At 35.5% G+C, this 26,778-nt stretch overlaps 12 protein-coding genes across 12 annotated transcripts; 10 read left to right on the top strand and 2 right to left on the bottom strand.

Annotated features, from left to right (window-relative positions):
* Positions 1–127: 127 nt before the first annotated feature.
* OKP1 (Okp1p) lies at positions 128–1,171 on the top strand (the record flags this gene model as incomplete). Its single annotated transcript, XM_071054234.1, has 1 exon — positions 128–1,171. The coding sequence occupies one exon, from the start codon at positions 128–130 to the stop codon at positions 1,169–1,171; it is 1,044 nt and encodes a 347-aa protein (XP_070908927.1).
* An 832-nt stretch (positions 1,172–2,003) lies between these two features.
* On the top strand, positions 2,004–4,427 carry PBP1 (Pbp1p; the record flags this gene model as incomplete). Its single annotated transcript, XM_071054233.1, has 1 exon — positions 2,004–4,427. The coding sequence occupies one exon, from the start codon at positions 2,004–2,006 to the stop codon at positions 4,425–4,427; it is 2,424 nt and encodes an 807-aa protein (XP_070908926.1).
* Positions 4,428–5,163: 736 nt separating this feature from the next.
* Positions 5,164–6,846, top strand: ATF2 (alcohol O-acetyltransferase; the record flags this gene model as incomplete). The annotated part of the gene is made up of 1 exon (XM_071054232.1): positions 5,164–6,846. One exon carries the CDS (start codon positions 5,164–5,166, stop codon positions 6,844–6,846), a length of 1,683 nt encoding a protein of 560 aa, XP_070908925.1.
* Positions 6,847–7,725: 879 nt separating this feature from the next.
* On the top strand, positions 7,726–9,195 carry ERG1 (squalene monooxygenase; the record flags this gene model as incomplete). The annotated part of the gene is made up of 1 exon (XM_071054231.1): positions 7,726–9,195. One exon carries the CDS (start codon positions 7,726–7,728, stop codon positions 9,193–9,195), a length of 1,470 nt encoding a protein of 489 aa, XP_070908924.1.
* Positions 9,196–10,030: 835 nt separating this feature from the next.
* CBP4 (Cbp4p) lies at positions 10,031–10,489 on the top strand (the record flags this gene model as incomplete). The annotated part of the gene is made up of 1 exon (XM_071054230.1): positions 10,031–10,489. One exon carries the CDS (start codon positions 10,031–10,033, stop codon positions 10,487–10,489), a length of 459 nt encoding a protein of 152 aa, XP_070908923.1.
* Positions 10,490–11,349: 860 nt separating this feature from the next.
* On the top strand, positions 11,350–13,164 carry RAD7 (UV-damaged DNA-binding protein RAD7; the record flags this gene model as incomplete). Its single annotated transcript, XM_071054229.1, has 1 exon — positions 11,350–13,164. One exon carries the CDS (start codon positions 11,350–11,352, stop codon positions 13,162–13,164), a length of 1,815 nt encoding a protein of 604 aa, XP_070908922.1.
* Positions 13,165–13,557: 393 nt separating this feature from the next.
* BFA1 (Bfa1p) lies at positions 13,558–15,300 on the top strand (the record flags this gene model as incomplete). The annotated part of the gene is made up of 1 exon (XM_071054228.1): positions 13,558–15,300. The coding sequence occupies one exon, from the start codon at positions 13,558–13,560 to the stop codon at positions 15,298–15,300; it is 1,743 nt and encodes a 580-aa protein (XP_070908921.1).
* Positions 15,301–15,985: 685 nt separating this feature from the next.
* Positions 15,986–17,608, top strand: KCH1 (Kch1p; the record flags this gene model as incomplete). Its single annotated transcript, XM_071054227.1, has 1 exon — positions 15,986–17,608. One exon carries the CDS (start codon positions 15,986–15,988, stop codon positions 17,606–17,608), a length of 1,623 nt encoding a protein of 540 aa, XP_070908920.1.
* Positions 17,609–18,140: 532 nt separating this feature from the next.
* On the top strand, positions 18,141–18,623 carry HIT1 (Hit1p; the record flags this gene model as incomplete). The annotated part of the gene is made up of 1 exon (XM_071054226.1): positions 18,141–18,623. One exon carries the CDS (start codon positions 18,141–18,143, stop codon positions 18,621–18,623), a length of 483 nt encoding a protein of 160 aa, XP_070908919.1.
* A 1,613-nt stretch (positions 18,624–20,236) lies between these two features.
* Positions 20,237–23,008, top strand: ECM22 (Ecm22p; the record flags this gene model as incomplete). Its single annotated transcript, XM_071054225.1, has 1 exon — positions 20,237–23,008. The coding sequence occupies one exon, from the start codon at positions 20,237–20,239 to the stop codon at positions 23,006–23,008; it is 2,772 nt and encodes a 923-aa protein (XP_070908918.1).
* Positions 23,009–23,388: 380 nt separating this feature from the next.
* On the bottom strand, positions 23,389–24,459 carry BUR2 (Bur2p; the record flags this gene model as incomplete). The annotated part of the gene is made up of 1 exon (XM_071054224.1): positions 23,389–24,459. The coding sequence occupies one exon, from the start codon at positions 24,457–24,459 to the stop codon at positions 23,389–23,391; it is 1,071 nt and encodes a 356-aa protein (XP_070908917.1).
* Positions 24,460–24,881: 422 nt separating this feature from the next.
* UCC1 (Ucc1p) lies at positions 24,882–25,814 on the bottom strand (the record flags this gene model as incomplete). The annotated part of the gene is made up of 1 exon (XM_071054223.1): positions 24,882–25,814. The coding sequence occupies one exon, from the start codon at positions 25,812–25,814 to the stop codon at positions 24,882–24,884; it is 933 nt and encodes a 310-aa protein (XP_070908916.1).
* Between the last annotated feature and the right edge of the window lie 964 nt (positions 25,815–26,778).

Genomic DNA, 26,778 nt, shown 5'->3' with positions numbered 1-26,778 from the left:
GCCATCGCGTTTTTTTTGATCTAATTTAAGAAAATAAAGGTAAACAAAGATAATTTTAAAGAAGAAATAGTACTTTAAGTATTCTGGTTATTCATTAATAGGAACTGCATATACAAATAAAACTGTGATGTCTCGAGTTCTCGATGAAATTGTGACGAGTTCTGGCTCAGACGATGAATACATCAATACTTCTGGAGAAGATGAAGTTGACCGTGATGACGAGGCCCATGATGATGAGATGAGAGCAGATGCAGGAACCGACCACGAAGAGAATGAGGGTGAAGGTCTCATTCATCAGAATAATGATATTTATGGTGGTGATAGGAATGAGAGGCAGCTATTTGTTGGAAGTGATGACAGCGAAGAAGTAGAGAATGTCAGTCCCTGGCAGTTCCAGAGAGTTATTAGGAAAGAGATTAATGGAAGACTGCCTAGCAATTATAATCTGAAGCGGTGGAGGAAACCGTCGAGGGTAATGATAGACTCAGTGATGCAGCTGTTGGAGAGTAATGGTGCGGATGCCATTGACACAGTGTTCCAGAAATATGAAAAAGAGCTATTTAAACATATCCGAGGACCAACACACGTACGACACCAGGAGATGGAAGAGATTAAGCGAGAAAAGGAGAAGATGGTGAGAGATATCCTACTTCGAATTGAGAAGAAACTGAGGTTCTCGAAATTTCCATCCAGGCTCTCAGAGAACGATTTCAATGTGGAATACATATATGAGAAGAGAAGGTTTCTACAGGAGCGATATGCTCAAGAACTCCAAAAAGCTGAACTCCTGGAGAAAGAGATAACCAGAGAGAATAAGCTCCTACAAGAGGCTCGCCAACTGACCGAGAATCTGCGAGGAAACAATGACAAGAGGCTCCGAGAGAAACTGGAACGGAACGATATACATCCATCCATGCTCCAGGCAATTAGTGAGGGTTTAGAACATAATTCCTTTGGTAATGTAGCATTCAACCGCGACAAGATTGAATTAAACCTTGAATTATACAATGAGAGTCATGGCCATGGCCATGGCCATAGCCATAAAACTGTTGTTGAAGAACAACTACCTTCACTGAAAGAATTGAATGAAGCCATCAGGAACACTCAAAATCGGACTAATGTTCTGCTGGATCAGACACATATAGATACTCTAAATGATATACTTTTATAGAAAATATACACACTTTCTTCCATTTTTTTTTTCTTTATTTATTAATTACCATATGTATTCGCATTTGCACAAATGATATATAAAACCATGAAACGCAACAATCAATGACCAAAATATAAATATCAAAACCTAAGAAAACGAAAAAAATAACATTCTCACATTCAGATACCTATTCATCTCAATATAAATCACTGATATAGAGAATTGCACAGCTAATTAATATAACCAATACTTTTCAATAATATAACTGGCTATAATATTGTAATGTCCAGATAACAATATACGAAATAGAATACGCTATCACAGAAAACCCCGCAGAAAGTACTTACATTTTACGGATTAAACGTCCGGGGAAGTATTTTTTTTTTACTTTTTAAGTTTTTAAATTTTTGATGTAAAAGCAAGAAAAAAAAAGGATTCATTTTTTTTTGGGCTCATAAAGTTTGACATATCCATCAACTCATTTGGCATCTACAATCATCCATTCTTGATAATCTGTTCTCCATAAGAAGAAACGAAGAGGGTTAGATATTATTAACCTCTTTACTGTCTCTCTTTCTGATCTTCTGGACAAAGATAAAAAGATATACAAAAAAACAACAACTGATATCTGGTTTTTGTTAAAGGGAAAGACTTGTATTTGGGTATAATAATTTGAATTACGTCTTTGTTGGTCCAATTCAAATAATACATATTTGCAAGAATATTCTGTATATTAAGAAGGAATATACCCTTTTTTTTTGGTTTTGAATTTATTACTATTCTTCTTAAAAGGAACAAAAAACTGAAATAAAATAAATATATTAAAGAAAAACCAAGAATAAAACTAAAAATGAAAGGTTCAATGAAAGGAAGGTCTGATTTTAACCCAAGGAAGAACTTTAATTCGTCTGCTCAATCTTCTGGTTCCGGTTCGTTCTATGAGACACCAGAAGTGACGAAGAATTTCAATGACAGGTTAGATTATCTTTTGGTGAACAGTATCGGTTCTAATGTTGTTGTCACTTCAACCTCTGGTATTCAATTTGAAGGTGTCTTGTCTGCGTGCAATTTGGAATCGACTAACGGTATTGATGTCATTTTGAAGAATGCTAGGATTGTGGACAACGGTATTACCAAGGAGGTTAAGGATTTAACGGACAAGATTGAAGAAACTTTATTGATTCAAGGTGATGATGTTGCTGAGATCGATTTGAAGAACATTGATTTCAACTTGGAAGAGCAGTGGGAGAACAGTAAGAAGTTGGAAGAAGAGAAAAAGCAAGAAGAAGAAAAGAAAAAGGCCGATGCTGCTGCCAACAAGGCATCCGCAGGTGTAGCTTCTAGATCTCCTTCTGGTACTCCAGCTGAAGGGAAGAAAACCTTCCAAACAGATGTTGATATTTCTCGTTCCAAGGAAATCAAACAACGTGAATTACAGAAGTGGACTCCAGATGATGATGAAACTTTCAAAATGGGCGCTGGTTCTTTGGAAGATGATGACGGTAAATGGGATCAGTTTGCCGTCAACGAAAAGAAATTCGGTATCAAGTCCTCCTTTGATGAACACTTCTATACCACTAAGATTAACAAGGAGGATCCTAACTATGCTGAAAGATTGAAAGAAGCCGAACGTATTGCTAAGGAAATTGAGTCTCAAGGCACATCTGGTAATGTCCACATTGCCGAAGATAGAGGTATAATTCTTGACGATTCTGGTATGGATGAGGAAGATCTCTACTCTGGTGTCGATAGAAGAGGTGACGAATTGTTAGCTTCTTTAAAGTCTAACTCCAAACCTATCGCTCCTAAGCCTAGAAGGTATGTTCCACCTACTTTGAGAAATCAACCTCATCACATGGATCCTGCAATTCTTTCTTCTACAGGTACCAAGGTTGCCTCGCCTGTCACTAAGCACAGTGCTGGTTTGTCCAGTAAGAAAGAATCTAAACAAAAGAAGCAACCAAACTCTAAGGAAGCTCAAATCGAAGAGCTCAGAAAATTCTCGGAGAAGTTCAAGGTACCATACGAGATGCCTAAGGAAATGCAAGATTTGAAGAAAACCAGCACTTCATCAGCAGCACCAATTTCGGAGAAGGCTAGTTCCTCGGACGCAAATGCTTCAGAGAATACCACTGAACTTGATGCTACTGAAAAACCTTCAGCACACACGGAAGATAAGAGTTCCAATGATGCAAAATCTCCTACAGAGCAGTCACAACAAAAACCTGTGGAACAGCCAACTCTAACTAAAAAAAACACTTCCAACCTAAAGGCCGATCCTTCACTTCCTCCAAAGCCGGTAAACAAGACTCCAAATGCTAAGGTTTCTCTACCACCTACTCCTTCGACTTCAAAAACAGAGTTGAAGAAAGGTCCTCAATCCTCAACTGCCACTACGTCATCCCCTCAAAATACTACTCAAAACATTGCTCCTGGATTGTCTAGACCAGCATCTTCTAGAAGACGTAATGCAGGCTCATTCTTTGGGAATAAGAAAATATTACCAAAAGATGATGTCAAACAGTCCTTTGCACGTAATTTCAATATGTTTTTAAAATCTAAGGAAGCCTTTGATAAGAAGCAGGCAGAAAAGGCAAAGGCGGTTACAGAAGACAATAAGGGAAATGAAGGAACTGCTCCTTCAGCTGTCACTGAGCAATTCTTTATCGAGAAACCATATTTCACTGCCCCAACGTGGACTAGTACTGTTGAGAAATCATACAAGGATTTCTTCCCAGATGGAAGAATGGCTATACAAAAAGCTCAAGCTAGATTACAAAAGAGACAAATGGGCGGTATGGGAGCTGGTATGATGGGTTCCCATGGCCCAGGTGTCATGAGCCCCCACATGGGTATGGCTATGGGCGGCGGCATGGGTCGCGGCAACATGGGAGGCTTCCCAATGGCACCAATGGCCGGAGGTGCAGCACCAACAATGATAAACGGTTTCGGAGGTATGTATATGCCTTTCCAACCACAACCAGTATTCTATCCTGGAATGGTTCCAATGATGGGTGGAGGCTCAACAGCAGGAACTCCAGGTAGAGGTAATAACGGCAGCGGAGAAGAAGGCCCAAGCGGAAGCATGTCTCCTCAAGCTATGTCCCCTCACATACCACCAGCATACATGAACGGTGCACCAATGGGTTACCCACCTCCAGCACCATTTCATGGTATGATGGGTACTGGTATGAATGACAGAAGCCATGGTAATTACTACAACAACCACAACCACCGCAACAACCATAACCACAATTACCATCATCAGAAATGAAATGACTACGTTTGCTCTTCTAAGCTATTTTGACTTTCACTTAGAGAAATAAACAAAATAACATAAATAATTAAAACTAAAATTATTAACGTATTTAATAAAATAATAATATATCCATTTTCCTTTTCCGTTTTTGTTTTTAACCTTTCATCCTCTTTTTTAACCATTGGCAATTTTCTAATTCCGATATTATATAAAAGATCTACAGTTCGCAGAGCTTTTGCCTACAAAAGAATTTCTATTCTCAAAGAATCATTCAGTTTAAAATACAGTGCATCTTCCGATTTCAACGAACAGGAGCAATCAAGCTATCTTGTTTATTTTATTCACTATTCCGATGGTTCCGAGAACTTGTTCATGAGCCGTGAGATAAAATTTTTGATGTAGAATTTTTTTTTCCAACATACCTGGGATGTTTAGCTTTCTCGAGGGTTTAGGTATCCCGTAGAAAAACGCGTAGTGTTGGAATATTTATACCATCGAGACTGACATTTAACATTGGAATGCTAAACGAGTACCTTTGAAGGTTTCATTCTTTTAATTACACATAGTCGATGATGTAATGGGCCTCATCCGCGGATGTTCCACTAATTAATTTATGGACCTTCCCTCTGAGCCATAAGAATAATTATATATATATATATATGTATAAATTTCTTGTTATTGATAGTCTGTTTAACAATAAAATCAATATTCGAGAATAAATATACACACTTAACAGTACAATAAAAAAAAAATGGCTCCTAATACTAGTAGCTTAGTTGAAGAAGAGAGACTATTACAGAATGCCAAGGTTGAGAAGGGGGTGGAGCTCGTGGAGGAAGCCATGATCTCTAGAGGTCACGCTCGTCGTATGGGTCATCTAGAGAACTACTTCTCAATTATGCAGAGACAGCGTATGTACACCAACTTTAACATGTACGCTGAACTGAGCACGGAAATTACACGCGATGAACTTTCCATAGCGATCCGTAACATTTTGTTGAAGCATCCTATCATGATGCAATCAGTTATTCCAAAGAAATATCCAGACTGGGAAGATTACTACACGAGTGATGAGTACTACAACACTCCATTTCCTGAGAATGATTATTTAAGAGTGATCACTAACAAAGTTAAGCTTAGTGACATTATCATAAATGATCAAACCGAGGACTACGGTGAGTTGATCCAGTTAATTTTGGATGAGTACAAGAAGAACAACTACGTCTTTGACGCCTATATGCAAGAGTTGATCGGAAATGTCATTGTCCCAATGGGTAACCCAAATAAACCAAACTGGAGATTGTTATGTCTACCTACAGACTCCACCACTGGTAACAAGTGGAAAAGATTCGTGTATATTAGTAACCACATCTGCTCAGATGCTATTAGTAGTGTTAACTTATTCCAAGATATTGCTCAAGAGGTAACCAAATTGAACGATGCTACTCCTGTCTATAAAGATGACGTTATTGTCGACTATGGGCAGGATTGCGAGAAGATCGGTAAACTTCCTGTACCGATAACCGAGCGTATTGAGTACAGACCACCACTAAGTAAATTGCCCAAGATTATGGCCGCATCCTTCATGAAGACCCTATTAAACTTCAAGAGTAATGCATTAGAGACTCGTAGAAATGAGGAATACAGTGTTGAGAAGGATATCCCAGAGGCTCAAATGGGTGACGTATGTTTTGACGAAATCCTAAATTATAAACCAGAAGAAGTCAGAATTATCAGAGATAAGATCAAGCACAACGTCCATGGCAAATGTACTGTCACACCATTTATCCAGGCATGTTTTTTTGCCGCTATGCACCAATGTGGCAAGCTGTTTGGCCAGAAACAAGGATTTAAGGACAGATGGCTCGAGTGGGGTGTGGATATGGCTATCCCAAGTAGCACTAGAAGGTACCTTCCTGAGGACCCTGAGATCCGCGATATGTACAAGTACGGTTCTAACGTCGGTGGTCTGCATTACCTATTCCTGATCTCCAGCATGAACATCAAGAGCGAGGAAAAACAAAAGTTTTGGAGTCTGGTAGAGTACTACCACGACGTGTTAGTCGAGTCCCATAACAACGGCGGCCAGACCGTCGGTCTAGGAACCTTGATGCTGGACGTCATCATAGAGAAGAAGAACGTCGACAAGCTGATCATGGACGAGTATTTATACCAGAAACGTGGTGGTGTCATCCTCTCCAACGCTGGATACTTCCACCAAGACCCAGAACAACGCGTCCACGTCACCAACTTCATCTTCGGCCAGAGACCAGGCGCACTGAAGTTTAGTTTCGGCGTAAACATCGTATCCACTAACATCTCAGGAATGAACCTTAACGTAGGCATGGTCCGCCATACCTTGAAGGACCGCAAGGAATTCAGCCTCTTCATCCAAACCCTAGATAATATTATCCGTACATTTGCAGGGCTTTAATCTAAATATTTTGATTATTATTATATTTTATTTATATACATGTTCAATTATATGCTAATATGTACTTGTACATACAATCACATGACACAAGTCTGTCCATACGGCTATCCCATAGAACGAGAGGCACAATTTTTTTTTCCCACTCGTCCTTTATACGAACGTCGTTAAGATATCGGTCCTGTCGTATAGTTATAGTTCTCTATCTCGTTCCCTTCCTTCAATAACCCTGCAGCCCAGCTTCTTTTTTTCTCTCTCTCTCTTCATTTGTTTTAGCTTTCATTGTATCACTGCCCGGGCTGCCACTCTTTCTCTCTCTCTCTGTCTTTGTACTACGGTACTACTGTGTAATACTGTACTACTGTACTACTATACTACTGTACTGCTGTGCTGTCTCTTGCTTAGCTAGCCTACTGACTTGAACCTGTGAACATCGCTTCTACAACTTCTTCGCTCACTCAATTTCCACTCGCTACTGCCCATTGTACTTTTTACAGGACTTCTGAGACACTTTTACGCTGTGTTCTTAGTCAACGATATTTCCATTGTTTCGCTATCAGAAAATCACATGTTAGAGAAGCATTTAATTTTTTTTCAAAGCCGTTAAAAAAGCAACGCACTTATCTTTTCGATGTTTAATTATTGGGTATAAGATAAAAAAAAATTTTTCTCTTGTGCGGAGGTTTCTGAGTTTGGGAACGATATTTCGCCGATGGGCTCGTAAAGGTTCTTTTTATATTCTTTTGAACCTACTCTTTGATATATTATATATAATGGGATAGACATATTCCATTGTTCCTATCTGGAGGACTTCTATATACTAATAAGATAATACTATAAAAAAACCCAAACATTTATAAAAATAACAAAAGAAAAAAAAAAATGTCTTTGACTGATGCTGATAACAAGGTTACTTACGATGCGCTAATTGTTGGTGCTGGTGTTATTGGTCCATGTGTTGCTACTGCTTTGGCCCGTAAGGGTAAGAAGGTTTTGATTGTTGAGAGGGAGTGGTCTCAGCCTGACAGAATTGTCGGTGAGTTGATGCAGCCAGGTGGTCTAAGAGCTCTAAGGTCTCTAGGTATGATCCAATCCATTAACAACATCGAGGCCTACCCAGTTACTGGTTACACTGTCTTCTACAACGGTGAGCACGTCGATATTCCATACCCTTACAAGGCTGACTTGAAGCCAGTCGAGAAGTTGAAGGACTTGGTCAAGGACGGTAACGACAAGATTGTCGAGGACGCTACCATCCACATGAAGGACTTCGAAGATGACGAAAGAGAGAGAGGTGTCGGTTTGGTCCACGGTAGATTCTTGACCAACTTGAGAAACATCTGTGCTGCTGAGCCAAACGTCACTAGACTTCAAGGTAACGTCGTCGAAATCCTAAAGGACGCCAAGAACGAGGTCGTCGGTGCTAAGGTTGACGTCGACTCTCGCGGTAAGGTCGACTTCAAGGCCCACTTGACCTTCGTCTGTGACGGTATCTTCTCTCGTTTCAGAAGAGAGTTGCACCCAGACCACGTCCCAACAGTCAACTCCTCTTTCGTCGGTATGTCCCTATACCACGCCCACATGCCACACAACATGCACGGTCACGTCATCTTGGGTGACAAGCACATGCCTATCCTAGTCTACCAAATCTCCCCAGAAGAGACCAGAATTCTGTGTGCCTACAACGCTCCAAAGGTCCCAACTGACCTAAAGACCTGGATGCAAAAGGACGTCCAACCATATATTCCAAAGGTCCTAAGACCTTCCTTCGACGAGGCTTTGTCCGCTGGAAAGTTCAAGCCAATGGCTAACTCTTACTTGCCAGCTAGACAAAACGATGTCACTGGTCTATGTGTCATTGGTGATGCCCTAAATATGAGACACCCATTGACCGGTGGTGGTATGACCGTTGGTTTGAACGATGTCGTCTTGTTGATCAAGAAGATCGGTGACTTGGACTTCAGTGACCGTGAGAAGGTCCTAGATGAACTTTTGGACTACCACTTCGAAAGAAAGAACTACGATGCCGTCGTCAATGTTCTATCCATTGCTTTGTACTCTTTGTTCGCTGCTGACAGCAAGAACTTGAAGGCTCTACAAAAGGGTTGTTTCAAGTACTTCCAACGTGGTGGTGACTGCGTAAACTTACCAGTTGCTTTCCTAGCTGGTGTTCTACCAAAGCCATTCTTGTTGACTCGTGTCTTCTTCGCCGTCGCTTTCTACACAATCTACCTAAACATGGAGGAACGCGGCTTCCTAGGTTTGCCAATGGCTCTACTGGAAGGTATCATGATCTTGTTCACCGCTATTAGAGTTTTCACTCCATTCTTGTTCCGTGAATTGATTGGTTAAAGTTGCAACAAAATTTCATTTTGATAAAAAAAAAGGAAACCATTTTTTTTTATTTTAAGCTAAAACCTATAGACTAACAAATTTTAATTACTTTTACGAACCTTCTAACTTTCTTTTGTACTTTCATTATCATCTTTTACTGATTTATTAACACTATTACTTTTTTTTTATTTTATTTTACCAAATTTAATCTGCGAACTATAAAAGATTGAATAGACTTATAACCATGTATTAATATTTTTATCCAAGATTAAAAGATTTACTCTAACGATTGTTATAATATTTTAAATGGTAATGTTCTAGTTATCTTATTATTTTTCATTTTCATTTTTCTATTTTCCAGGTTATCATTTTTTTTTACTTCCACATTAGATATAAATTTACAGAGTATTATCTGATTAGACTTTTACTATATAACTCTTCATTATTTATTTATTATTTATTGATATTACTATCTCTTTATCGTCTTTTTTTCAAAGTTAATTCTTTATATAATATTATATTTGAAAAGATTGCCTGTACGAAACTCCAAGGAGAAATAGAAGATTTGAATCATAGGTATACCATACATACTATAGGATATTACAATAATGAGGCTTCATTTGGGGATGTTAGGACATATTATAAAGGTCATTTCTTTGTATTATTTAATTTTTTTCTTTAACCTATGTCACTTTTACGGCGATGCGTTAAAACAGAAAAACCGAAAAAAAAATATTAATATATATAAAGAATGGAAGCTGATTAATTATTAATTAAGTGTGATTAAAAGCCCCACAATCCTACATAGGTTACGAAACAGCACGGAAATTCTAAAAGCTAAAAAAAAAAAAATATGGATATCCCAGTTTGGCGTCGTTGGTTGAAGATATATGCCTATGGAGGTGCTATTATCCTTAGCGGAGTTTTACTTTTTAAATATACAACCCCTTCAGATGAGAAACTTATAGCGTCATTGTCGCCAGAGTTAAGGCTCCAATATGAAAAGGAAAAAAAATTAAGACAAGAAGAACAAAAAGAACTAATGAGAGTGGTACAGGAGACTGCAAAGAGCAACGATCCTATTTGGAAAACGGGTCCTATCGAATCACCATGGGAAAAGAAGAAAGGCGGAGACAATGTTAAAAATGAAAGCTTTTTCGATAATGTCCAGAAGACCAGAGCTGAAGAAGCTCAGAAAGATGAATTAAAGAGAATTAGAGAAGAACTGGATACCCTTAGAGCTCAAAGTGTACAAAAGACTAACGAAATAGTAACAGAAAAGAAAGGATCGAGCTGGTGGAAGCCCTGGTAAACAAGTAGTTTACTAATAAAACGCATTAACACTTTCGATAATTCTTCATATTTATAATCACTTGTATATATTATTTAATAATACCAAAAAAACAATACAATCAACAGAAATAAAGATGAGATGTTTTGTATGCTAACTAATATACTAACGTTGAGTTTAACATATAAAAAATATTAAAAAGGAATGCGCAAGCCCGGAATCGAACCGGGGGCCCAACGATGGCAACGTTGGATTTTACCACTAAACCACTTGCGCTTAATAATTATATGCATGCTTAACTGTAAGGAGCCTTTACATAACACCTCTTCCTTAATTTCAACAACAGGTTCTATCTGTTGTAAAACTGTTCGTTATATAGAATCTTAAAATTCTCAGAGGATGTGGTAGCCACAAATTCGGCCAAAGCTACTCTGAATAAAGGTGGTGTTAAATTATTGATTTACGAATTGTTTACGTATAGCTTTTGATTTTCTAAGCTATTTGTTCATTAATATATAATTAATACTAAAAATGAATGCTTTATTATATATATGCATTCATGCTCATATCAATTAGATAAGCGCAAGTGGTTTAGTGGTAAAATCCAACGTTGCCATCGTTGGGCCCCCGGTTCGATTCCGGGCTTGCGCATTCCTTTTTAATATTTGTTTTATTAATTTGAGGGGCGATTGTTTTTATTTTTCGTTGTTCCTAGTGATGAGCATCACTTAATGCAATAAAGTTAGAATTAGTTTAACTTTTTTAAGGGATCTCTGACATATTGAAGTTCATACATTATTTATCGTGGACTCGCTTTGGATTTATCATATAAAAATCAATTTCACAAAGCTGAGTACTATAATATAGAACAAGCTGAGACTATGTATAGAAGCAGAAACAGAAATAGACAGAACTCTGGTATTAAGGGTCCCAGTTCTGCATTAACACAATTTCTTAAAGAGGAAGGTATTAGTGCAGAAGCTATTAGGGAAAGGTGGCTCCAAAGATATGCAAAGAAAGACTCAAAAGGAAAGCAGGACAAGAGTGGATCCGAAGATGTTGATGTAGAGGAACATGATATAGAGAGTATAGAAGTAGATGGCGCCAACGATTCTGAGTCAACAATATCAGATAAACCTAAACTGGGTTCAGAAGAACTAAATATTACTATTACAAGTGATAATAATAGTTTTGATGAAAAAGAAGAAGAAGAAGATGAGGATGTAGAAGAAGTTATGGATGAGGAAGATATCCCCATTTTAGATGACAAAAATAAATACCAACGCCGCATGAAAAAATTTCAGGTAGACAGTGATGAAGAGGAATATGATGCTGATGAAAATTCAAGATCTGCAACTCCCAGCTTACCGGCCAAGAGAAGAGCATTAGACAAGGCAACTTTAGAAAAAAAATCCAAAGATATAATACAGAACAGAAAAAAGAAACAAAAAAGAGCTGCAAACCTTCTGAACAGGCAAATAAATCCAGTCAGTACCTTACAGTCTATTTGTATATCTAAGATTAGTGATAACATCTATAAATGGCAAAAAGGAACAGAAGAAGATGGAGCGAAGTCTATGTTTGGTAATCTACGAGATGTTCTTGGTGGTGTCTCAAAAGAAAACTTGAATAATCTAGCTAATGCTCTATCGAAGAATAGAGCTCTAAATGACCAAACTCTGCAACTTTTTTTAAAAACGGATTTAGAAGCTTTAACATTTCATGACTGCTCGAAAGTATCTTATGATGGTTATAAAACTCTGGCAATTTTCTCACCACATTTGGAAAAATTGTCACTTCAAATGTGTGGACAACTAAATAATGAAGCTTTATTATACCTAGCTGAAAAACTACCTAATTTAAAAGCTATTCATCTAGACGGTCCATTTTTAATAAACGAAAACACGTGGATCGAGTTTTTTGAACTGATGAAGGGAAGACTTGAGGAGTTTAAAATATCTAACACACACAGATTTAGTGATAAAGCCTTATCTAGCCTTCTGGTTAACTGTGGTCACTCCTTAAGAGTTCTATCCTTAGTTAGATTAGATAGCGTTTTCAATTATGCGTTACTGCCACAATATCTAAACAATGAGCAGTTTTCATCCTTGGAGATTGGTTATCCATATAACGATGAAGACGTTTCTGATGAGGTTTTGATAAATATTTTGGGTCAGGTGGGCCATACTATGAAAAAACTAGTAATAACGGGTTGTACAGAGTTAACCGACTCATTCATTATCAATGGTATAGGTGCATTCATCGGAGAAAACAACCAACTAGAAGAGCTTGGCTTAGAAGAGCTAGATCAACTAAGCAATGATAGTCTAATCTACTTATTCAGTCAGTTACAATTTCCTTTCCTAACAAAGTGCAGTTTCCGCAGATCGATTCAAATAGGTGACGGAACTATACTGGAGCTATTACAAAATTCTGCTGTTCAATCACTGAAATATCTAGACTTCAACTCGCTCAAAGACTTAACTAAGGATGTGCTGTCCATTATCAGTTGTCCATATCTAACATACATCGATTTAGCATTCGTGCGGTCTGTCGATGACGCAATTATTGAAAAACTGGGAAATCAAAATCCTAAGTTACAAATAATAGAAGTATTTGGAGACAGTCTAGTAACAGAGAAGGCCAAAATCAGACCTGGTTTGGCTCTGACTGGTAGACAAAGTGATAGCATTTAGGATTTTTTTTATTTTATTTTTTTTTTCCTTTTTTTTTTTATTTTATTTTATGAAATATTTCTTAAATACTATAATAGGACAATAAATAGCATACAATATTTTAATCCTGAAGCTCTAAAATTCTGTATTTCCCAATAACAATAGTTATACTTAATAAGTATTAATTATAATATAAGTTAATTTTTAATTCAATTCATCATATTGAACGAAATAGATGACGAGCGGATTATTATGTCTAAACAAAAGAATTAAGGCCAAGTGATGAGTCCTACATGGCAAAAGTATTTGGCATATGTAACAATTATATAGTTTATTCGCTGCACATAAACTTCAATAATATATAATAACCCATAGAAATTAGAGTGACTACACAATTAGAAATTTAATGACAGTATGTCAATACGACCAAATAACCTAGCGGATTTTGATCTACCAGAAACATCCTTTGAGGACATAGACACTACATTCAGTCGAGATATCCCTCTTAGCGACTCCAACTCGAATACTATGCATGGTAAAATATTGGCAAGTAATCTACAGACAGGAATATCTCAACCTACACCATCTTCACTGACCACCTCTGATACCGGTACTATTTTCTCAAATAGCAGAGATAGGCCATGGATGAAAAACCTTGATTCAGATGATGATAGAAGTGATGGTTTAGATGAAGGTGATGACTTTTTGAGTGATTTCCAAGAATTTCAAAATAGGAAAGATGATTTTGATGAGGCGATAAAAACACACTTCAATGTTTCTGATGATTTACCTAAAAGAACGAAATCTCGAAACCTAGCTTCAGCATTCGATAATAAGCTTACTTTACAACCTATACGACAGAAAATAGGTATTAGACAACCACGATCATTAATGAATTTACACCCTTTGAATAGCTCAAGCTCTTTTGGTATTCATCGATTACAAAATAGTTCCTCTGCGCATAACCTTAATAGACCATCAAGAAGTTCTGGTCTTCATGTAAAGAAATCAATGCCTTCTCTCTCTTCATACAATCCTGTTATTGAGGAAGAACCAAAATATTGGAAGAAATCCTGGGATATTGAAGAAGAGGAAGAGGAAGATTACTATAATGATTTCGATGAGAGGGATCAAGATACTTTTGACCTGGATGAGAAGACTTTACAATCCAGAATGAGGACAAATAATGATCCATCGAGAACACCCTTCAAAATATCACCCACACAATTTGATATTATTCAACAAGATGATTTATTAACACCAAGGTTACACAGGAGGACGAAGGATGCTAGATATAGTAGAAATCTGGAAATGTTCAAAGAGAAGGAAGCTGCTAGAGAAAGAAAACATCGACAATCAGCAAAATCTAAGATAAAAACCATTAAACAACAAATTGACCATAACACGCCAATCAAAAGTGGGTTAATGTACTATAATCCTCAAAAGATGACTTGGGAAGGGAATGAAAGAGTTTTGGATAAATTTCAGGATATTACGTCGCTTGATAGAAGACCTATCCTAATACGAAATAAGAGTACCGCTTCTCCAAATGATACTTTAACTTCTAATACCGTTAAGAATAAAAAGAATATTCAAACATCTGGGAAAGAAGATTTAAGCTCACGAAGTTCTTCTTCCAATCCACGTATAGTGGGAAAAATGATGTTTGATGAAAGAAATCTAAGATGGGTTAGTGTGAATAATGATGAGATTGATCCATTTGCAGACATAGATGAGGCTATACCGGAGCCCACTGTAACAAAAAAGAAAGCTTCCTCTCCATTTTTAAGGTCAAGAAGTCAGTTGGTATCGTCTACCATGGACCAGAATTCATTGCATTCGGAAAGGAGATCACTAAACTCAATGCCCTCAAAGTCAAACCTTGGGCAAAAAGAAAGATATGCATCCACTTCAGCAGTAGCTGTTAACCGTACTCAAGATGGGATTGATTATAGCAGGGTATATCGATTGTCAACTAAGGAACTCGAGAGACTATATCACGAAGAAAACCGCTGGCAAAGAAAAGTTGGAGGATGGTTTATACTTGGTGATAGTGAGCAGCAGGATCAAACAATGGCGCAGTTTGACCCTACCGATAAGGCAAATAATTTTATGTACGAGATTCGGAAAATGGTTATTAATTCCACTAAAAATTAGCAATAGTAAATCAAAAATGTGTTGTTGTACTAATGATTTAATTTCCCTTCATTCTCAGTACTGCCCCGCATTGAAAACTGCCAATATTACTATTAATATACAATTGAAATTAAATTGTCCTGGTTTGTTATCATTCGGCCCCAGTAATTCGCGTTTTTGTATATCCTGAATTAGGTAACTGTTATTTTGTTTTCCTAATCGCGAAAAAAATGTCTTTTTCTTTGGGTCCGCTCAGAAAACACTGGACATAAAAAAAATAGAAAAAAAGATTTTTTAAAAATAGCTTATAGTGCTGATTATGAGTGGCCGAATCTGTTACAGAAACAATATTCTTATTTTTTTTTTTTTACTTTCAATTTAAAACAGCGTTGTATTATAGAATTTGATCTCGATTAACAGAACAGTTATAAGGAAAAGTTTTGAGTCGATTGAACTAATTTGCCTATTTTATTATTCAATAATTTCTTTCCCTCCCATTCAAAGTTGTAATATTAGAAAGAAGAAACTTCTTACCTCCAAAAATCAAAATTTAACAGTAGAAGTTTTAGAGGAGAATCAAAGACAGAATATAAAGTGTTTCATTTCTGTTTATACCTAAGCTGTTTACTCTAATTAATAAATCTACTAAGTGCATATTAAGAAGGTAAGAAAGCTCATCAAACTGTCTATGAGATAGTAAGAGATAATGCTTGGAAACGATTGGAAATATTCCATCAACTCAAAGACATTTGATGACCTAGAAGAGGAAGAATTCAAAAATTTCAAGTTCAAAACTGTATTAAGTTATCTCCTAGATGTTATAATAATCAATGTTCTAAAAATAGCCTTTTTTGTCTCTGATATTTATACATGCGTGAAACTTTTAGCGTATAATAGCTGGTCTAACAACGTTATAAAACCATTCATACCATTTAGGGTCACAAAATGGCTTTTCAGTGCATGCATTTTTGCATCTATTGTTCTACTTATTATCGAGGCAATAATGGGTATAAGAATATATCGAACACGTAACATATCATTGACTTATGTGAATAACTTCTCAAGGAATGCATACTCTGTCAAATCTTACTCAAAGTTTTGCATTTATAACAAATTAACGCCGAAGGGGTTCTTCCAGAAAATCTCATTCTTTACATTCTTTGAATTGAAGAATTGCCTGAGACTGCTATTTGCCGATACCCCCAGACAGGTCTTCAATGGACTTACTTTATGGTCTGTATTAGTGTCTGCTGGTAATGGTACAGATTTAGGTGATCTAGAATCTTTCAGTGGCTTAATAAACAAAATAAAAGAAATTGCTCAAAGTAACCACGCAGAGGCTGTAATTCTATCATTCATGCTCTTTTCATTCATCCTCTGGGCATTCTTCATGTTTAAATTTATTCTAGCACTCCTCTGCTCTATCATTGTTTATTACAATCTGATAAGAAAACATCGTTATGGTAGTCTAAAGGTATTCGTTTGCATTACTATTAATAAAAAAGTTGATGACATGGTTAGTAAGCACCGAAATATTGCAAAGACCCAAAATATGTTCAATACCGGTCTCTTACAATCCACTTCTATGCTTGATATTAACAAAGACTTGGAAAGAAACACAACAGAAACCAGTTTTGATTTACCGAACATCCCCAGTTTTAATTCAGAGAAATCTATACCTAACATGATACAAACAAACTCTAGTGATTTTTCAATACAAGATGACTATGAGATGATGACTAGAGAACCAGAAATAAGAAACTCAGTTATTTATGGGCAACAATTCATAGATAATGCTGCTTATCATAACAGAAGCACACCCAAATTAGTTAGTAACGAGTTTAATACCAAACAAGAAACAGGGAAAGAAGAAATCCCTGAATATCAAGAAACAATATTAGAGGTTGAGTCAGGAGATAGTTTTGATCCCTTAGATTATCATTATGATCATAACAGCATCCCAGAAATCAATACTGTGCACTTAAATGAGCAGGCTCACTATAGTAGTACTCTGGAACAATTTAATACAGAAAATGAGCTAGACAAAGAACCCCAAAGTACAATCAGAAACTTACCTTATCCAAGGAGCTTTGTTAGCAGCGCTCCTCCCTCTATGATTGAAGCAGATGATGAGTCGCTAAACAATTCAATAAAAAATTCTACGTTAACGAACAGTCTCACAACGATAAATTTGCACCAAAGACAGCAAGTGAGCAAACCACCTCCACCTCCGATCAATTTGCAGCTAATTAATGGAACCAGTCATTCTGACAATATCTACACTCCTGATAGGGCATATTTCAGGCCATCAGATCGTAACTTCAATTAATATGAAAATAAAAGCATTGCCTAAAAAATAGGCTCCCAAAACTCTATTTTTACTTCTTTAATTAACGTTGTAATGATTACACAACATCAGCATTTACATCAAACTCTTTATATATACTTATCTATCTATATATTTAATCAAATTTATTTGCATTTATTATTTAATTTTGAATATATAGAAAAGTAAAATTTATTAAACTGCTACCTGAAATAAAACTACAATAAAGGGTGGGAGTAATTCTCACAACGACCATCCAAACAGACCTGGTCCGTTGGCGTAATGGTAACGCGTCTCCCTCCTAAGGAGAAGACTGCGGGTTCGAGTCCCGTACGGATCGTAACTTCTTTTTTATTAAATTCATATTTTTGTAAGTAAAGCGGGGTAAGAGTATTTTGAAAATTAATCCGATGAGCTTGATAAAATATAAGTAAAGCGATGAGATGAACTGTTGTCCTATTGTTAGAGAAATATTTAGGAGAGCATTAGCTAGTTGATTTGAAATATCTTTTAACAGGAGAACCTAACAAACAACATGAATTCAAATGAAAAAAGATGCCAAATTTGTAAAGAAAATGATTTCAAATACAAATGTCCGAAATGTTCAATAAAATATTGCTCTTTGGCGTGCTATAAGAATTCAGAGATGCACATACACAAAGAGGAAGAAGAAGAAGATCAGGTAGAAAAGAAGGGTGAACAAACGAATGGCGGTGGTGGTGAAACAGAAAATGATAAGAAACAATTGAAGACGGAGAGTTATAGGAAAATATATGACGAGACACTAGAATTACAAGAGTTACTAAAGTATAACACTGTTAAGTTTCATTTGGCTAAAATACATAAAATAATGACAACTAAAGTCGCCGATCTAAATGATTCCAGCACGGCAATGACTACAGAAGCAAAAAAACAACTGGCAATAGAATATTTAAACACTTTAAGATATGGAGGTATTCATTACAACGAAGCCATAGAGGAATTTTGTCAACAGACTCTATCAAAACTGGAGACATAGCCACTTACTAAAGTTTAATTTAAAATATCTTGGGATAATAAGTGGTCGGTAACTCACAAATGCGATAACGCAAAAAATCACTTAAGTTAAATTTTATAGAGCTAATGGGATACCATTTATTGCTCTAATTTTAACGATGTATAATACCATGAAATCCAAGTGCCTTGCACCATGCTCTAATTCTTCATGCCATATCAACAATCATAGATGAATTCTCGTTGACAGACCGAAACCTATTACTTCTAAGAAAAGGTCATTATGTCTAGAGACATAGAAAGTTTCTTCCAGATATTTCATAACTAATATTGATAATATCAATATCATTCAAAATGCTATCGAGCAAATTAACAGATATGAAAGAACCAAAAGGGCAAAACTACGAAAAGGCCCACCCTGCCCATCCTACCTATCCATGACCTTGTGTGGTTTGATAAACAACTGTCATTATAAAAATCTTTAGACTACATGGAAAACTATATAAAACGTATATGTTAAACAGTATAAATCATAGTTAATGTATAATAAAACAATGTGAGTTAGTTCTAAATCATATACCATGCCATATAATACAATAAGCTGTTTTTATGGGCACATGGCGCAGTTGGTAGCGCGCTTCCCTTGCAAGGAAGAGGTCATCGGTTCGATTCCGGTTGCGTCCATTATATTTTTAAATCAAATCTTTTTGGTCTTTAAAAGACCCAAGATCCCCCCAATTCAAAAGTCGGGAATACAAACACCCTACAAGACTAGGGGAGTCTTATACATGCAGAGTAAACGAATAAGGGTGGACATGGTGAATTTATGTATAACTGCGTTATTGTTTTCTCAGTATAATATGAGGTTGTACAGGATTATCTAACGGGTTCGTTCCAAAAGAAAATTTTTTTTTTTTTTGTATCGTTGGGTTTTTCAATTTCAAATTTTCCATTTTATTTTTTTTTTTTGGGTTTCTTAAAAATTTGGCAGGAAGAAACGAACAATGGGCCCTTTTTTAATAATTGCTATACGGGGAGCTCATCTCGAATATTAGTTGTGGATTACAAAGTGCTTCCCATAAATTAATATAGAATACAAGGAAGTGTTATTGAACTAGGTAAATTAACGGGCAGTTATTTTTAAAGAGTAGTTATTATCTATTAAAAAAAAAAAAAAATTTTTTTTTGCTCTTGGTGCTAAACGAGGTTCGTGAAAGAAAAAAAATAAATCAACAAGACAAGATTGATACTCATCGGTAAGTGATAGAGAGTAAAAACAAAGGTAAACGCTGTTAAGAATCGTTAATAGCTGTCTTCTAGTAATATAGAAGCAAGAAATAAAAAATAAAAAATAAGAAAAGTAAAAACAAGTGCTTATAGCTTGATAACTTATAAACTGTCGATCGTTTACAGAAAAGTTGATTGGGTGACAATATTGGTACCTATATGCGAATATAATTTCTCGTGATTGAAGAGTAGGGAGAAAACATAATAGGTAAAGCGGAGTTTATCTTTTAGGATCGTATTTGGTTGATATTAATATTTGTTGAAGAGAATAAAAAAAAAAAAATAGTAGACATATTATAATTTAAAAAAAAAAAACTAATATAAACTATAAATCATAAAAAGAAAAAAAAAATGACATCTGATACCGATGGTAGCAAGGTTCAGAAGCCTGTAAAGCGAAATATCAAGGAGATAGAACTAATTGAAGTCAATGGGAAGCAAGTTAGTAAGACAGGAACAGGTAAAAGGAAGTTTCATAAGAAATCTAAGACTGGTTGTGATAACTGTAAGAGGAGGCGTGTAAAGTGTGATGAAAACAAACCTAGTTGTAAGAAGTGTAGCAACCTGAATCTAGTTTGTGTATATACTCCTATAGAGAAGAGAACCAAGAAGAAGTCCCCTGGTCCGAAAAGTATATCGAAAGTGCGGAATGGTATGAATAAAAACTTGTCAGCATCGAACACTACGACATCTCCAGCATCTGAACAAACTCACACTGATCATAGTGAGGCCACGAAGGCCTCTCCTGAACTAAATCTGGATAAAGCTACTATTAAAAGTGAAGGTAGTAGCCTAAATACTCCTGTCTCTGAAGAAGCTCACCTTCATAGTAAACTAAATGGCATGCCATTACAACTCCAGGACTCTCAGAATGGTGACAATATGCTCGATACGACTTCACATGCTGCCATACTACAAGCTATTTCTTCTGGAGGTATTGGTCAAGTAGATCAAAAGAAACTATTAGAACAAATGTCGCCTAGTATTAATCTAAGCACGCCCGAGCGAGGTTCAATCGCGTCACCAGGTGCCCCTACTGGAATAGATAATTTGTTATTGCCACATATATTGGCTGGTTTATTTGGACAGCAGTCGAATAACCAACAAGCCCAACAACCTTCACCACAACCTCAATTACATCAATTTCTGCAACAATTCCAGCCCTCACAGGGGGCATCCAATTCTAATAATGCTAACTCACAACAATTTAATACAAACTATAGAGAGAGGTTACCATCTATATCATTGGATATGGCTGGTAGTCCTAGTTTACAATTCAATAATTTGAATTTGACAAATAACAATGCCACCACGAATACACTACTGAATAGTATATTAGCCTCCTCTTTGAATCCATTGTCGCCTGTGAAACCAACATCAAATTCAGTCAAGTCACCGAACTTGCAACAACAGCAGCAAGATGAACTTTCAAAGGAAAATCATCAGCAAACAACCGGTGGTTTGCCATTCTCCACAGATGCAATCTCTCAATTAACAAAGATGAATCTGAATACGTTCCCAACCGCAGGTATTGGAGGAATTTCTTATGATTTTCATGAGTTATTTGGCATTAAGTACAATCCGAGCAATAATAGAGCCATTAAAGTAAGTACCGCTGAGGAGGCCTTGGCTAATATGCAAGAGCACAGAGAAAAAGAACAAGCATCTAAGAATAATGAAAGACAGAAGCAAAATAACGAAAATGCAGTACATAGCATGGGTTCTAATGATATGAATAAATTAGGTATGGAGACATCAACCTCTAATAACATTACCAATGAAGGCGGAACTCCAACCAGTACATATTTAACACATCCAAATAGTACACCCATACTCAACAATGACCACCAATATAATTCCTTAAGTACAGATGTGAACAATTTAATGAATTTGAAGAATGTGGGATCTTTAAATGGTAATACAATGGGAATGCTGTCTCCTAATATAAAAAGTGCTATGGAAAAAGAATCGGATACAACTACTGCGGAAAATGCACTTCTAAATAATAAGAGTCCAACATCCTTTGAAGCCATTACAATGGATATGACAGGAAATACCCCAGCTTCGAATAGCAATTCACACCCTGCTGTCGGAAGTGAGCATTCTAGATCAAATATGAACATGTCATCTTTAAATTCTAGCCACACCTCGCCAAATTTCTCGGATCATGTCGATCGGCCTTCAAGTCCCTCTATCCCAAGGTTAATCGAATTATCATCTAAAACCAGCTTGGGATTAGTAGATCTCAAATTATTTCATCACTATTGTACCGAAGTGTGGCCTACCATTATAGCTGTCGGAATTTCAAGTCCTGAAGTCTGGGGTACGTATTTGCCAGAGTTAGCTTTCAAATATCCATTTTTAATGCATTCAATTTTAGCCTTTAGTGCGACCCACTTATCAAGGACTCAGTCATATTTGGATGATTATGTAGCTTCTCATAGATTGTCGGCACTTAAATTACTTAGAGAAGCTGTATTAGAGATATCTGACGATAATACAGATGCTTTAGTTGCTAGTTCTCTAATTCTTATAATGGATTCTTTGGCTAATGCCTCTAACTCTAACCCAACTGCATGGATTTTCCACGTTAAGGGGGCAGTTACTATTTTGACAGCAGTATGGCCGCTACCAGAAACCTCAAAGTTTTATAACTTGATTTCTGTCGACCTCAGTGACTTAGGTGAGGTGGTGGATAAAAAAACAGGTACAATTACCGAATTAGTTTGTTTTGATGAGGATATTGCTGATCTTTATCCTGTTGATTTAGATTCGCCATATTTAATAACTTTAGCTTATCTCGACAAACTTTATAGGGAAAAGAACCAGTTAGATTACATCCTAAGAGTTTTTGCATTCCCAGCCTTATTAGATAGAACCTTTTTAACGTTATTGATGACTGGTGACTTGAATGCAATGAGAATTATGAGAAGCTATTATAAGTTATTGAGGAACTATACTACAGAAATTATGGATAAAGCTTGGTTTTTAGAAGGGTTATCACAGGTGCTCCCTAGGGATGTAGATGATTACAGTGGAGGTGGTGGTATGCATATGATGTTAGACTTCTTAGGCGGTGGTTTACCGTCAATGACCACCACCAATTTATCTGAATTTATGTGATATTTTTTTGTTTTTTATGATTTTATGTTAGGGTTGAATTACCAGCTACTTAAAATGTATTTAGCCATGTTAGCTAAGTCGATGACTATGTATGTTTTATAGAATTTTTGATCTTTTATGAATAGTTATGAACCTTTTTTCTTTATTTTTTAAACATTGCTCTTCTCGGTCTTAGGGGATAAATTACAAGTCAAAATTAGTTTCAAAATTTTTATGAAATCTATATTCCTTATCCTTATATGTAAGTGGACTTGTTTTAGATACAATCTGTATGTTATTTACGGGAGGTCAAGACTAGTCTCCTCACGCACAAATGTTCTGGCTTACTATCAATACAGCTAGCAATACATAATCTCTTTTTAATAGTGGTGTACATTCATTCATTTATTCATAATCTTTTCCTGCATTGCTAATACTTTGGCTTCAATGTGGGTGAGCAATTCCTCTGCTACGACACCGTCCTTTATATGTTCGTAATCAAATAAATCATCGGAACTATGGTCAAAATTTTCATCCTCATCTGCTATTGCAAGTATCATTTCCTTAGATATCTGTAGTTTATTACCTTTGTTACTCTTTAAATCAAAGAAGTTTTCTTCTAATATTCGGTAATCCATAAATGCTTCAACTAATTCATCTATGTTTAACTTAAACGTAGGTGGTAGTAGTTTAGAGAAAAAATTCCTAGGGTATTTAAATTCTTTATCCACTAATTTTTTGTATTCAAGACCACAATATATTAAGCTTAACATCACAAATTTATAACCGTCGCAAAGTAGTGAGACTGGTTGCGTCATTCCTTGTACTATAAACATTCTTGCTTCTTGTAATATTTTAGGAAATACCTTATTCTTAAAGTCTTCCGGTAAATTACGATCTCTTGTGTATCTATAATAACCACTAAACAATTCTTCAATCAATTCCCTTGGGTTACCTACACCGTCATTAAAATCGAATCCAAATTGACAAACAATCATCTTTTCCGTACTGACAAGTTTATCTCTAAACTCCCATTTCAATTTATCTAAGTTAGGTCTTGCATTGCCTGGAGCTACAGGAAGTTTATGCATAACAATGAAATCACATGTCGCCTTGACATATGCATCTATTGGTCTATTATTTTCCATCGTTTTACAAGCTGTCACAAGTATAGCTTGAGAAATATGTATACAGTCCAAAACGTGCCTTGGAAGCCCATGATAATACCAATATCTAAAAAACAGGATAGAAGCTTCAACATAGGTATGTTCAAATAGATTTAAATTCTTTTTCATAAAGTACATATACATCAGACACTTTTCCATAAGCTTTTTCACCTCCTGACTTTGATGTGTATCTGAACCTAACTTATCTATTATTTCTTTGCATGTAAATGTCCATTTGTTGCCTGGTAACCTGATCATGTCAGGCCATAGATTCCTGGGATTAAAGGCCTCTGGTTTTTCACTCATTATTCTATATTTTACTTTGTATCTAATAATTTAATTTAATTAACGAAAATTCTCGTGGCCCGTCGGTCTAGATTATTCTTGTTTTAAAATATATCCAATCTAGTAGGACATATTTTGATTCACGTTGTATAAAGGAATAGCAAAGCAGTATTACATTTAGTAGCCACTTTCAATGATTACACATAATCTCATCGCATTTTTGTTCATTGAAGATCATTGAAGAATTTAGTTAAATCATGTGATGTTAGTTTAGTATGATAATACAAGATAGTACATAAAATATAATTATTACCAATATTATAAAGTTTATATTCATACGTGTATCTAAGTATTTTATTATAGAGACAGTAGGTTTTTTTCATGTAGAGAAAGATTTTGCCCCTTCAATCCTTTTACTTGCTTTTACGATCTTTTATTTTTAATTAATTTGGATATCGAGAGGTATACTCCCGTGATCTTTGTATGTTCATTTTGACATCGGACAGAGGTAATGTATTTCTATGTTCTATATCCAGTAGAACGGTATCAAAATCGTCAAATATGGCCAGCATATCTGAGCTATATGTTTCATTTTTGGCCCACGATAATAAAAATTGTTGCTCGGGAAAATTAAACACAGGCTGAGCATTTTCCTCATAGAGCTTATATAGAAGCCATTCATCTGTGTGTTTAGCTTCTTTTATCTGGTATCCAAGTATCATAATCTTTCTAGCCTCACTAAACAATGGGTGGTTTTCTTCTAGAAATGATTCGATATCTAGCACTTCACGTTTATGTACACGGAAATTTCCAAGTCGAATACAGTATAGTCCCTCCATATCCTCACGATACTGAGAACAGATGATCTCATGTATGTTAGTTGTAGCTGAAAAAGTATAGGTTCGATTAATTGTCGTACAGACCAGCGGTATATACCTGATCTGGCTTATGTGACGAATGTCTATGAACAATTGTAATGAGTAACGTCCAGGTTCCACGACTGAAACTGATTTAGCCAGTATATTTGGCTTTAGTTTGATATGACCCATATTATAAGACAAGTAGTTGATCGGCCTGGTCTTAGATTTCACCAGAATATTGTATAGTATATACCACGAGTCATCTACAAACTCCTTAAATCCAGGGCCTAGACACATGTTTTTCAGTCTAGTTCGACTGCAACCTCTCCAAACGTCCAAGCCCTGTATATATCTTTTCAGAAGCACTTTAGTTTTATCATCTAATGTGTCAAATTTTGACATAGTCAAGTCACGACATAGTTCATTATGAATTTCATATAGTCTTGTGTCCAAACATCGTAACTGCTGCGGGAAATCTTCAAGAAGACGAATAACAATTTCTAACGGTAAATCCATCTAAGTTTTTTTAGCCGTTTATATATTGACATAACACAAATACACCTGCTCGTATATATCCCTATAGCACTGCTTTTCTCCTCTTTGTTTGATTATACCACTATCCCCACACAATTATTGATTTATTCAATCTCTCAATATCAAGTGGAATCAGGGGTAATATAGGCCTGGACAAATATGCCTGTAAAATATCGGCAGTAAAAGTTAAATAACGAAGGACCTTACTCGATCAGTATCTGAAATTACTAGTAGTCACAATAGTCACAATATCCTTTTGCTTGTTGGATGAAAATGTCTTGGGCTTCTTAAGAAACCCTTTAGCATTTCAAATTTATCACGTGAAGTAATATCGTCTACGAAACATTAATACATAATCGTAGCTCATTAGGCAATTTTAGTCTGATAAGTCTATAACTCCATCTAACGGTTCCGAATTTCCAGACTACAATACACAATATACTAATAATCTATAGTAAATTATAATAAATATAATAAAAAAAAAGCAGAATAAATATAATAATATATAATAGAATAAATCTAATATATATAATAAATATAATAAAATATAACAGAATAAATATAATAGAATATAAAAAGATAATAAATACTACTATGATTATATATAATAATATTATGTAACAAAGTACAATTTAATATAATACAGTACAATACAATATAATAATAATAATAATAATAATAATAATAATAATAATAATAATAATAATAATAATAATAATAATAATAATAATAATAATAATAATAATAATAATAATAATAATAATAATAATAATAATAATAATAATAATAATAAAATATAATATGATAATATAATTAAAACTATAATACATTAAATACAATACAACATAACATAATAAACTAAAAATTATAATACGTTAATATAATATACATTAATACATTAATACAATATAATTACAATATAACGCTGACAATGCAATAAAACTAT

The sequence above is a fragment of the Nakaseomyces bracarensis genome, assembly GCF_045282275.1.
Source record: "Nakaseomyces bracarensis strain CBM3 chromosome Unknown Scaff13_0, whole genome shotgun sequence".
Classification (NCBI taxonomy): domain Eukaryota; kingdom Fungi; phylum Ascomycota; class Saccharomycetes; order Saccharomycetales; family Saccharomycetaceae; genus Nakaseomyces; species Nakaseomyces bracarensis.
This window is presented reverse-complemented; position numbering and strand designations above follow the sequence as displayed.